Source organism: Antedon bifida, chromosome 1 (genome assembly GCF_963402885.1).
Source record: "Antedon bifida chromosome 1, ecAntBifi1.1, whole genome shotgun sequence".
NCBI classification, from domain to species: domain Eukaryota; kingdom Metazoa; phylum Echinodermata; class Crinoidea; order Comatulida; family Antedonidae; genus Antedon; species Antedon bifida.
The window spans coordinates 2,978,881-2,992,018 of record NC_136226.1 but is presented as its reverse complement, the minus strand read 5'-3'; the positions used below and the strand labels follow the sequence as shown (position 1 = coordinate 2,992,018).

Below are 13,138 nucleotides of genomic sequence, written 5' to 3'. Positions count from 1 at the left end.
ATATCAGTAAACATCTGCGAAATATCAACCCTATATTTATCACGCATTATTGCTGGTGTAAATATTCCGGCCTGACTGCAACATTGTTTTTGTCTTTGAAGCAGATATTCTTCAATTTTTTCTAAATTTACAAAAGAGTGTGCATTGATTTAATCTTAAATGTAGACTTTTAGGATGCAGCAAGAATGAATTCAAGACATTTCATTGTTTCGAGCCTAGATAGCATGTTGACAGTTGTAATACATTAAATCTACTTCTAGATTGTCAATACATTTTAATAATGTAATTGCACTGGCGAATTGGGTGAAAACAGTTATAATAATAAACTAGAATGAAATTATTTTAATTGAATTACTTCTAAAATATGATCAAATATAGCAATGTTTTTCTTTGCTTATGTAATTTCTGATACATTTAATTTCTGTCCCCTTTGTACTGGAAATTTGTTTGTATATATAGGCCCAGGATAAATATAAAAAAAATAAATAAGTTTAGGTTGAGTAAAATATTCATAAATCGGAATAACAGAGTTTAAACATTGTCAAATAATTTTGGATATTAGAGTGAGAAAAAAGAACGGTAGTATTAACAGCATAGAGGAAAAAGTCAGAATTTTGGATAATAAGATATAGATCGTTAACATAAAGATGAATTAATGTCCGAGAAGATAGCCTTGGGGAAAACCACAAGTAATAGGTTTGAATGTTTATGATGAAATACAAAGTGTATCCCTTAATATTGGGGCTAACTCTCCGTCCCACTCTCGTTAGACCTTCTTAGTTTAATATGAACAAAATAGTGATTAAATTAGTATACTGGTATACAGTAAATGAACTTACTTTTTTCGTCCCACCTTTTTAAAAGGACAAAAGGAGAAAAAGACCTTTCTTTTGAGGAAAATTGTTGATGATACGTCGTAGTGATTTCTCTCGGCATTCCCAACGTTCTAGATCGGTCACTGTTAACCTCCATTAGATCTCCTCCGTTATTAGTGGTCGGCACTCCAACTGGGGAAAAAATAAAACCATGATAACATACTAATTCTTTTCTTTTTGGGAACATAGGGCAAATCTGTTAATAAAATTAAGTTATTGGGAACATCCTAGGTAATTTAAAGTAGGACTCGCGCGTTATTCTATTCTAAGAAAATTAAAGCAACTTCATGATCATACATACCTATAGTTTGAGGTTTCACCATCATTGACTCTAGTCCAATCTTTCTTATACTGGTAATGAAATCTTCAATATTTTCTTCACAGAGTATATTTCTATGTTCCAAATCTATAATCATACTCCATTGATCTTCATAATTCTTTAAGGGATCATTGTAAAGTGCATCAATTTTGTAGATATCAGCCCGTCCCAGTTTATTTCCGAAATCTACAATGCGTAGTCGATATGAGCTGAATTGTGTAATTTCAATTTTTTCAACTTCGAAAAAATGTTGGAAAACTTTCATGGCACCAAACGTTCTGGTAACTTTGATTGTTTCATAAAGTAACGTCAGATTTTCCGAACTGAAATGTCCAAGTTTTTTTAAGGCATGCAGTAATTCTATCGTTCTACGAGCTTTGTCGATGTCCGCTTCTACAATTAAATCTTTGTATAAAACTTTCAGCTGTCTCAAGAGGTTACGTTCATCGTACCAATTTGATACGTTCACTAAATCCACGTTAAAATCTATAAAATGAGGAAAAATTGAAATTACAGAAATTAATTTTACAAAACACGATGCAACACAAACAATACAATGTATTTATTATTACCTGATGCCATGTTGAGGATTCAATTTTCTGTCTTCATTTCTGAAAAAAAATGTTTTGTAATTAAGATAAGTTTCCACATAATAGCGGCGTCCTCACTAAATCTAAAGGATTGTTCTAATGTATTACAAAAAAGCATTTAATGAAATGTTGCCAATCAAGACTTCATTAATAAGATAGGCATATGCATAGTATTTGTAGGACCTAAACGATTTAAAAGTACTGACAAATTGTATCTGCAATGGTTTGTCTGTAACTAGACGGTATTCCTAGTAGTTATACAATTTACATAGCAAACTTACATATTATCTGCGTAAAAACTGAACCAGAAAAACTCTTAAATTGTAAAACAGGACCGACATTTTACACAGCCAATCTATGACGATTAGGAAGCAGCAACTGCCACTCCCTATATCAAAACATTCCTTATATACAATTTGCTTATGATTATGGCGATGATGTCACAAATACCACGGTCTTGTCTATGAACCTTCAATAGATGCACAATAGGCCTACCAATGTGCAGTTTAATCTATAGAAATTCAGTTTACATTTAATTTCATTTTAAGTAAACAGACGCGTTAAACTAATAGAAATGAATAGAAATGATAGAATCACCTGATCCACACTCGGCTAAGTTCCATTGTGCAGTTTGTGAATACAATACTTTTATCTGGTACAGTGTGTTTTTGAAAAACGCACACGCTTATAAATCTAACACTATACCATAAAAGTCCTTTTAGATTTTCACCTCAAAATGGGTTCTCTTCTGAAAACTAAAACCATTATACATTAAAGAATAATACAATACTTCTTGCCAACAATCTTTGGGTTTATTCAGTTGTGACTGCAGATACAAAGACCTGTTGTCATACTATACAATTTAAGGTTGTTACAAAAATCGACACACCACAAAACAGAGGCCTATTATGACCTTTGACACTTAAGCTACAATGTACTGCAATTAAATAGACGAATTTAACTGCATTATTTGTATCTTAATGCTCAGATTCAGACTAAAATCAGCACAGAATATCCCACCATTTCGGTTACATAACATTGCCTATTCCCTCTTACATGCTATAAACTAGACTACCACAGAAAAGTTAAATATACATTTAAAAACTGGTGGGCTCATAATATAATTGATCATACTCTTAAATTGACACATTCAACTCTCCCAATACAAAACAACCTTGGACTTGCCAAAGTTTGGCTTGCCACAAATGTCTTGCTTTCTAAATTTTCTAATTTAAATAGTATAGTATTTGGAACTTCTTAGTCTACTTTAGGAAGATATTCAAGTTTTCAGAAAGTTCAGTTTTGAAAAAGTTGATTGTATGGAATGTTCTTTTACAATATAATATCTTATATACAAAAAATTCTTTTTTCTTTAACAATTTATAAACAACTGATAATATTAACTAATTATATTTTTCTAACAAAGAAGAGGTAGAACAATTGAAAAAGTAAGGTAAATTGTAAAAAGATGAAATATAATACATGTCAAGGTAAAAAGTTAGAAATAGTACTACTTAAATAATAGATTTAAACAATTGATGTAATGATTCACCATTCACCTATACTGTAAAAATATACAGTGGTGTATTACCTCTAAGAATCCCTACGATAAATCTCTAATAATATTAAACAATTGCACACGTTATATACATTGCCAGAACCTCTTGTATAGTAAGATTAATGCCAGGTTTCCATAAACTGCTAAGATGTCACTGTGACCACACGGACGATTGGGAAGGGCTGGTGATTTGCCACAGATAAATTGGTAAAGGTGAAACTGGTTTAGCTGAATTGATTGAGACACAATTGCATTATGGAACCTGGCTTGACACTGATCTAACTTTGCCGATATTGCAGTGTACTCCCAATTGCGTTATCTGGAACCACCTGCCTTGCCACTGGTCTGACTTTGCCGATTTTTGTGCGACACAACCGGAGTGTGCTCCTAGCAGCATTCTATGCAACCAGGCGTAATAGGAAGATACTTTTAGGAAGATCAAACAGAATAAAAAATACTAAATATTACTGTATTGTGATTACCACAGTACTACGTCAGAAGATGAATTTAACACATTTACATGACAAAAATTGGTACACATAATACTAAAATCATTAGCTTAGGGAGTTTTCTGCTACCTAACTGTCATTACAATGGGATATTTGATCAGCTTGTCAGCTTATTGTCTGCTGTTCATAACGTCTTTGTCAGTTGCTGTCTACATCAGCGTGCACATGGAGGACTGAGGAGCGTCTGTACCTGAAAAAAAGTTTGAATTACTCAGTAATCTCAGATCAATAAGGAAGTATTGGTTTTAGGGGGACAGAGTGAGTGACAGAAAATAAAATGAAACTGAACATTTGTTTACTTAAAATCTTTACAGTACAAGACAACTTCTCTTTTTAAGATTGAAATTGCTTCACTAAATATTAAAATTGCTATGAGCGCTCACTGGTTAAACCCAGGGGTCCAGAGCATGAGCAGTCCAATGCAACAGAGGCCTTTTCCACGCTGCATTATGCAGCTTCCTTTCACCTTAACAGTTCAAATCAATCCCACTTCCAATTAAACTACTATATTGCCTTTAGGGGTACTTCATTTCTTCAAACTCAACTGGACTTTTATCCTATACTCTACCCTTGACACTCTCTATTAGTGAATACAGACTACAGGTCTATGATAACACTAAGTAACAACGATGTAAGAAGGTACTTACTGGGGACTCCAGCACCGTCATCATGTGGAATCTTATTGATAGCACTCTCAACTCGTTTAGGATTCTGATCATTCAGCACTTGCTTCACCACTGCAGTTGGGATTCTAACCTTCTTATGCTCTTCTGCTACCTGCACGCATCTTTGTACCTGGGACTAAAATATTAATCAATATTTAATAATTAATTCAATACAATTTGTATAGCAAAGAATGTTTTATGTCATTATGACAGCTTTGATTCTCAGTACTGTATCTAGATTTCTCCAGTATTATAGGAATATTTGGGAATAAAGCATCACATGTGTTTCACATGTACCACCTAGTATCATAGACCATAACCAAACTCTTACATGATACAGGCATCACATGTGATACAAATGAGATGCTGTATTACGAATATTCCTATGATACTGGGCAAATTCTGTAGTATGTGCAGATACAGCACAGGGAATCAGGTAATCACGGCTAAAAATGACTCATTAAAGTGACTATGGTTACGCACCAGTTTAACAACAAGCCTCTCTTGTCGTTTCTTTAAAGCTATCAGCTGGAAACGAAGCGCTACTTTGTCCGGATCGCTAGTCTGGAATAAAAACATCAAGATTTAAATTACGGTTTTATCAGGTAAAAAAAAACCAATAACCAATTTTCGTCTGTGAATAATTATGCGACATAAAAATACATTTTTTTCAGGGAAGCACTTCATTTTTAAGTAGTTGTGGTTAAATTAAGTCTTATTATTTTGACGACATATCACTCGTGTACAAAATAATTATTAATAGAAAAAAAAAGTTATGATTGCGAGACCATATCCAAACCACACATAGTATGAAAGATGATGTCACAGAACCACTATGCTAAGTGTATTTCTTCTTACCTTGTTAGCATTGGTATTGAGGTCACGACCTTTTGCCAATGTTTCTGACATCACCATCTGTTTAGTGTTCATGTTCTTTTGCCGTTGTGATGCTTCTTTGAATTTGTACTTGCCCCACACTTGCACAGCTAATACTCCGTTAGACAGATAGTCCACAAGCTACAGTCAACGAGAAAATTAAAATTAACTTCAGCATTAGTCTTCAAAAACGGTTTTTTTGACCATATTTGGGAACTCGTTCTCTTAGATAGTAAAATATCCTTATGAATTTCTATTAGCCAAGTTAAGTATTTATTTCTATAATTGCAAAGATTATTCAGTTTTTCTCTGACAATATTTGATAACTATTACCTGAGACGTTGCTGGATTAAAAGAGAAGTTCTTTCTGTGTTTGAACTCTGGGTTACTCGTATTTGGGATTACTTCAGTCTTTGTAGATTCAGCATCAAGAAACATGTCATATTTGCAGTACACGTCCTGTAGAAAAAAAGATACATTTTCTCAAACATTCTTTGTTGACTAGCTGTAGTACAGTATGACTAGCATGCTTGCTTAAAAATTCATGTGTTCACAAATCTTGACTTACATTGACTATGATTTTGCTACCAAAATTCACCATTTTCAGCTTCAGAATTTATGCTTTATGACAAGTATATATCCTTTGAAATACATTGTAAGCAACAGGACAGGACATAAGAAACATAGCCTGGTTTGCTTTTAATTTTTATATAAGTGTATTTTTTATGTTCATATAGTCCCTATGTTTTTCTTTTTGAACTAATTTTTAACCTCAGCACAAAATACACCAATTCAATATTTTTATATGGATGTGTTTTGTGTATAAAGATATTGAATAACCCTCTGTGGTAGCTTAATAGACACTTACCGTATACATGTTTGGTAGGCCTGTGATGGAGCGTATTTTAACAACAAAGTTAACACTGGAGGAAATAAGGTCTTTGGGGTCATCAACAAACACGTCATCTGCTTCTGTCAGTTCCTTGCCTTTGGAGTTGCAAGGGATTATCTCCACATCCATGATTCCAACATCTTTGCCTTTTGCATCACTAACATCAAGACTGTCTTTCAGTTCAATCTATCAAGAATATGAGATTTAAGATTAAACTTAATGATAGAGATTCAATCTATAAAACAGTTTTAAGAGACTATAGTCTTATTCATTGAAATTTAATCTATCAATACTGCAAGATTGAAATTTAACTTATTATTAGTTAATGGTTGACATTCAAAGTATCAAAAACACAGTTGATCTGATTTTAATCAAAACACTCAATCTGTCAAGAATACAAGATTAACAGTTTTAATGGTTGAAATTCAATCCAAAACCACAATTACTGTAGCTGTGATTCAATCTATCAAGACAACACTTTTTCAAAGCTAACAAAGTACACTCACTACTTTTCTTTATTGATAATTGACAATTAAAAGGTTTTCACGAACAAAAAACTAATTATTTTGTGGGCCAAGGTAGAGCTTTTCTTACAGACCATGAAGATTCAACAAGTTTTGAGAAAAACAAACTGTGGTAACAATTTATCATTAATCTTACCAGGTAAGATAAACTCTGTAGATATATGTTCACATGTCCAATTTGCACTTCCGTATTTGGCGCTACAGTAAATGGATCTTTCTCCTACAATTAAAATGAAAATATTAATTATCATATTAGTCATGTGGTTAGAATATGAAATAGATTTCATTTTCACATACACAATTGCAGATATGAATATAATTTCTTACAATACATAGATTTATTCAAAAATATGACATACATCTGGCAGTTTCCATTCTTCGCCCTCAACAAAGTTCTGGTACATCTCTTGCATCAGATACTTGCGCCGTTGGAATTTGTCACGAGTCCAAATATACTCATACCCTGATTCCAGGTTGCGCATTTTCACACACACCTAGGAAAATAACGGAAAGTAATGTAATTAAACCTGTTGTTTTCTGCTGTCTTTGTCTAGGCATATTAAAAGCTTCCTAACGCCAATTTGAAGTCACAAATGGGTTGGAATAAAGGATGATAGACAGGGGTACTTTCGTCAACTGTAGATTTTCTTACGACAAAGAGCATACAGAAATAAATACAAAATTTGTACAGTAACCTACCTCTGTTCTGCCATGAGTGAGCCCTCTAGCTTTAGGTGAGATAACAACAATCTCAAACTTAACCTTCTTATCCAACTCTTCACTTATTGTGTTAGCCTCTTCCACAGCAGGTATCAAGTCAACAAGATCCTCTTGTAACAGCATTTCCTCTGAAGAAATAAAAAATGTTCAGAATAAATAAAGTAGAGGAATGGCACCAAAATGCTCATTCTCATTTCAGATCACTGGTAATCATCACATCATTATCCCCATCATCAGGGTCATAAAATGTCTTACACTATCAAACTTTATGTGACAAAAAATGTGATGTGCCCATATATGGACATATTTGGCCATATCACTACCATATTTGGCCATACCACTACCATATTTGGGCACATCACACATTTGATAGTTTGATAGTGTAGACAGAGCTTTAGTCAAAGATGTCCTCCAAATGAGATGAGAGCACATCTTTTTTTTAATTAGTCAATGCAGTTTATATTTGGTACTTCTTACGTGTTACTTTCTATAGACAACAGTTTCTAAAATAAAAGATTGGAAAAAAAAATTCTGCTCCTTTAATAAAGTTTTACCTGCTAACTGACTACTTTTTCAACTTGAACTCCTTTGATATCTTACCTGCTGACTGCTTAGATGACATATCAAAGCCGTTGTTCTTTGCTATCTCTTGTTGAGCCATTTCATACGTAACTGGTACCTTGTAGTTACCAGGATTTGCATTCTTTAATGCTGGGTGTTGAAATACATACAGATGATTTGAACCAAACATGATCCTAAAAAAAAAATATATATATATATTTATTTTAATTTACCTTTGACATATCACAAAATAAATTGATTGATTGATAAATTGATTGATAAATGTATCAATTAATCAATTTTAATTTATTTTACTTTCTTTATTTTTGTACGCACACAACAGCGCAACATGCCAATTACAGGATGGATAAACCCTATTTTGATCAATTCATTAATTGATTGATAAATGAATTGATTGATCATTTATTCATTGCCTGATATATCTATTGATTAATTGATTGATTGATTTATTGGTTATCTATTGATTGATCATTTATTCATTGACTGATAAATCTATTGATTATTACTATTTATTGGTTATCTATTCATTGATTCATTTATTGATTGATCAATTTATCAATCAAATGATCAATTAATTAATTAATTAATTGATTGATTACCTGTCATTGTGATCCAGCTCTTGTTTTGAAGTGAGTGGTTCCCCATTCAGCAGCACTTTGCCATCTGCAACTTTCTCAAGGAAGATGCTGCCTTTGTCAACTGAGAACAGCGCATGATCTGGTTGTATGCTAAAATAAAAAAATAATAACAATAATAATAATAATGACAACAACTAATGGTAGTGGAGTTGTTGCTTGGTGGTAAACATGCTTGCCTTCCAATCTCAAGGTCCAGGGTTCAATTCTGACCTACTGTAGTGTCATGGTTGTAACTCACGACTCTTATAACTCCACCCACTAAGCCTCAAATGAGACTTATATAAGCACGATGAAATCAAATAAAAAAAAAATTATTCTGAAACCAAACTTCCTAAATAATATAAAGAAACTTATGAAAACCAGACTTTACGCTGTCCAATTAGAAAAGTCAACAGAAATAATAACGATGATGACAATGTTATATTGAAACACTGTCAATGCTTTGGATGATAATTGTGGTAGGGTTATAATGTAAAGATGAGTTTTTTGAAAAATGAATTAAAAAAAATCTGGTTGTTTCTGCCTACCCTAGGCCTGATAAGACAATGTCTGCTGGTGGACTAGCCTTATTACTTCCAACCTTTAATGTGCCGTCCTTTATTATATGCACTATCATACCAGACAGCTGATTGTCAATATTCAAATTGGAAATATGTGGTGTGGTCTTGCGTTCCTCTTTTTTAGCTTGTTCTCCGTCATCGCCTCCCTAAGAATGAAATTAATTAATACAACCATTGAAACAAGTTGTAAATTTCGTTTGTTGGCATTAATAGAATCAGCAGAAGGTTGTGGATCTACTGTATACATGTTTCTGGTAATTATAGGTATTTTTATGGATTATGTGGAGCAGATTTGTGTAACTTACAGCCGAGCTGTCTAATTTCTCCTGCCAAGTCTGCTTCATCAGCTCCATTTCTCGTTCATTTGCTTCTAACACCGCCTTCATCTCCTCCTCCAGTTGTTTTCTAATAGCGTCAACATCTGACAAAAAAATAATGTGATAATCAACCATATCGATTTATGTTTAAACAAAAAAACTTTTCTTCCTCTTAAGATACTAATTCATTGTCTTCACATTCCACTCTATCACAGTGCGAGTAAAGAGGGTCCACAATTACTGGTAGTCAGTTCTGTGGGCCTAGGTTTTCTTTATCACTTCTATGTATGATACTACTACTACGTATTAATTACTAAATCATCTAAACATACTGTACAGTACCTCCTCCCTTCTTGTCATTGTCATCATCATCTGCCGCCATCGAGATCACACCACCTGTTTTCAACGCAGCTCGCAGTTTATCGTTTTCCTCCTTCAATTCACGAATCAGTTTTTCAGTTGGATCCTCGTTTACGACCGCCTTCGTTTTGATCTGTTTCGCACGATCAGCTATGAAAACAAAATAAAATACCAGTTTTTACAATAGAAATATGTATATAGTATATGAAATATTATGTTTGTCTTTGTTTTATAGAACTGAAAGATAGCTTTTACATAAACGGTGGTTTTATCAAAGCCTCCTAACTAAATTAAGCTTGGTTCCCACTAGGGAACGCAAGGTTATAAGCACAACACAAGTAATTTGACCAATCACAAGCAATGAATTATTAGAACTGTCGCTTTCTTATTGGTCAACTCACTTGCATCCTAGTGGGAACCCAAGCTATAAGAGCTTTAAAAATAAAGAGACAGTTTACCATATCTTAGTGTTGAAAGTGTCTCATCATAGTTAATATCTGCAGGACTGAGAGCTGCAATCATTATAGTCTTGCTGTTTCCACCGAGGGCGTTCTTCAACAGTCTAGTTAACACTGAGTCTCTGTACGGAACTACATTAAAAACATTTTAGTTTTAGAATAAATTATTTTAAAACAAATATTTATGCAAATCTTATCTTTGTAATTGTTTTATTAATTGTTTGGATATTATGAACTTACCTTTGACTCTCTTCCCTGAACTAGCATCTGCCAGTGCTGCGATAACGTTACCAAGAGCTGAAAGGGATTGGTTAATTGCAGCGCCCTCTTTTAGTCGATCTCCAGTAGCGCCAGTTGAATCAGCCCTCTCACTGTTGGGAAAAATGAATTATATGTATTGCAAATATGGTAATAGTACAAAAATCTAGAATAAAAATTGTTTGGTCAAACAAAGGGATTGACATTTTGAATTATCAACAACATTGGAAGTGTGTGTGTGTTCACTAGGAGCAAATTGACCAATCACAAGCAACAATTCGAATACTCCATCACTATTGATTGGTCAATTGGCTTGCGTTGAGGCATCCTAGTGGAAACCTAGCTTAAACATGTAACATAGCAGAAAAGAAATTGAAACAGTTGAGTGCAGTCTGAAATTGGTTGCAGTTGTTATAACCCAAGGTGTGAGTGTACCATAGAGGTATACAAAAGAGGTGTCCTTACTAGAGTCTGTAAACTGGTGTTGACCCTTAAGCTACTCAGTGATAAATAGAGGTAGTTACTGTACCTTCCTGCCAAATCAACCAGATTGATAATGGAAACCTTAGCCATTTCTTGCCCGGCATCATTGAAAGACTTCTGGGTAAACGTAACACCTACAATAGTATGAGCACGACTACTTGTGGCGTTCATCTGTGTCGCTGCTACGGTTCTGTTGCGTGTCCCTTCTTCCATTCGGTTTTCAATGTCATTGTAGCTATTGACTGGGACAGTACGCAACCCCTCAGCTATTTAATATAAATATATGATTATTCGTACCATAACACATTTTAAACTTTGATTCTATGATAAAGAATACATTCAAGTACTGTATATGATGATTGTAATCCTACTCCCTAATTTAGGGTAAGTTCAGAAACAAGAATTTGGTATTATCCATTGGTAATGCAATTCAAGTATAATCCTACTCCCTATTTTTTGCCAAATTTCATAATCAGACCCCTGGGACTAAACTTGGTCATAAAATTATTAAAATACGGTATTTTTTATTTTGATTGTGGACCTCTTTGTTACTTTACAAAAGACTAAACAGTAGTTTAGTTTTTTGTTATTTTTATTGTACTGAAATTATTGCTTTTTAAATTGCATTTTTTGAGTATTATTTTTTGTTGGCCTTTTGGAATCTGTGCTTCCTTCATGTTTGTATATCATAAGAAATTATATTTATGTTTGTTTATGAATGAAGGAAATCAATATTATTTTGATTGATTAATTGAAAGAGACAGCTATTCTGTGCTCAGCACTCACTGTATTAAATCACTTCTTTTTTTAAAATGACAATTCCTAATTTAGGTTAAAATATAATAACTACTTATAATAAGAAATATCTCTAACCGTAAAAGCCTTTTTTAGGGTGCTCTCTGACTCGAAGGCCTCCCTTCTTATTGCTGGACGGCGACAAAAGATCTCGGACCTGTTCATTGTAGATCTCAAGCATACTAAAGCTGACCTCGTATTCTGTTTTAACACCTTCCGACTTCTTCTCATTGATACCGACAAATATCTGATTGCAGAACATCGGAACAATTCCTGGAAGTGTAAATAAAAACAATAAATAATTATGCAATCTTCTTTTGTCAAACTAGTTTGATAGTGTAGACAGAGCTTTATATATGTACCAAAGAATCTTTGTATGTAGAGCAAAAATACCAACAATTTCTTTTGCGTTAAGGCAGAACTTTAAGTACAATACCTTTGTTTGCACCATAACCAACAACGGAGTAAGACTTCCCCGAGCCTGTCTGTCCATAAGCAAACAAGGAACAGTTATAGCCTTCCCATGCATTCTTCAACACTCCATTACCAAGATCATTAAACACTAGTTTCTGTAAAACAAACAGATTGAAAATAAAATGTAATGTATTGTATGTTAATCGGCAAATGGTAAAAGATAGGCAATCATCCAGGGCCACATTATAGCGTCTTTAACTGGAGGGAGACTTGTATTAGTAATTGATGTGCTTTTACCTGATCTGCATATCGTGGTGAAACAGGTTTCAAGTAACCATCAGCATCTTCCTCAAACCCGTCATGTGACCAATAACTGTGGTCGAAGTTGAATTTCCTGGGATCTTCATTCGGCGCAGCTGGATTTTTTATCGTAGTGGTCGCCCCTTGCATACCAATGATCAGCTGCGCACTTCTGGCTTTTTCTCGAGAATTGTGTGAATTATTAAGGATTTAACAAGATCAAAAGAATAGGCCTTTTTAACTAGGCCGACTTGGCCTTAGCATCATACAAATAATAATATATCACCATGAGGAAAAATATTAAAAGTGGACTTCAATACCTAGAAATCTGTAGGCCTAGCTAATAGGCCTAGCTAATACTATTTTATAATGTATTAAAGTTATATAGGCCTTTCTAGGCTAACCATCTATTTATTTTAGGCCTACCTTATAATCAATCGTTCAA

The 13,138-nt window shown here is 33.7% G+C and overlaps 1 protein-coding gene across 1 annotated transcript; it reads right to left on the bottom strand.

Moving 5' to 3' along the window:
* Window positions 1-2,574: 2,574 nt before the first annotated feature.
* Window positions 2,575-12,905, bottom strand: LOC144837207 (kinesin-like protein KIF28). Its single transcript, XM_078692225.1, has 20 exons — window positions 12,691-12,905; window positions 12,416-12,548; window positions 12,058-12,252; window positions 11,231-11,450; window positions 10,684-10,814; window positions 10,444-10,575; window positions 9,968-10,135; window positions 9,614-9,729; window positions 9,276-9,454; window positions 8,710-8,838; window positions 8,129-8,283; window positions 7,508-7,656; window positions 7,168-7,302; window positions 6,945-7,028; window positions 6,261-6,470; window positions 5,726-5,851; window positions 5,375-5,533; window positions 5,000-5,080; window positions 4,499-4,652; window positions 2,575-4,041 (listed from the first exon to the last, which is right to left on the bottom strand). The coding sequence occupies exons 1-20, from the start codon at window positions 12,841-12,843 to the stop codon at window positions 4,001-4,003; spliced, it is 2,850 nt and encodes a 949-aa protein (XP_078548351.1). The 5' UTR covers window positions 12,844-12,905; the 3' UTR covers window positions 2,575-4,000.
* Window positions 12,906-13,138: the final 233 nt, after the last annotated feature.

Bases quoted from the DNA above. Each gene is read 5' to 3' on its own strand.
- LOC144837207 (XM_078692225.1), bottom strand. From the start codon at position 12,843: ATGCAAGGGGCGACCACTACGATAAAAAATCCAGCTGCGCCGAATGAA. The intron at 12,549-12,690 runs GTAAAAGCACAT...TTTGTTTTACAG, and splicing joins CACCACGATATGCAGATCAG to AAACTAGTGTTTAATGATCT. The intron at 7,303-7,507 runs GTAGGTTACTGT...TTATTTTCCTAG, and splicing joins TCACTCATGGCAGAACAGAG to GTGTGTGTGAAAATGCGCAA.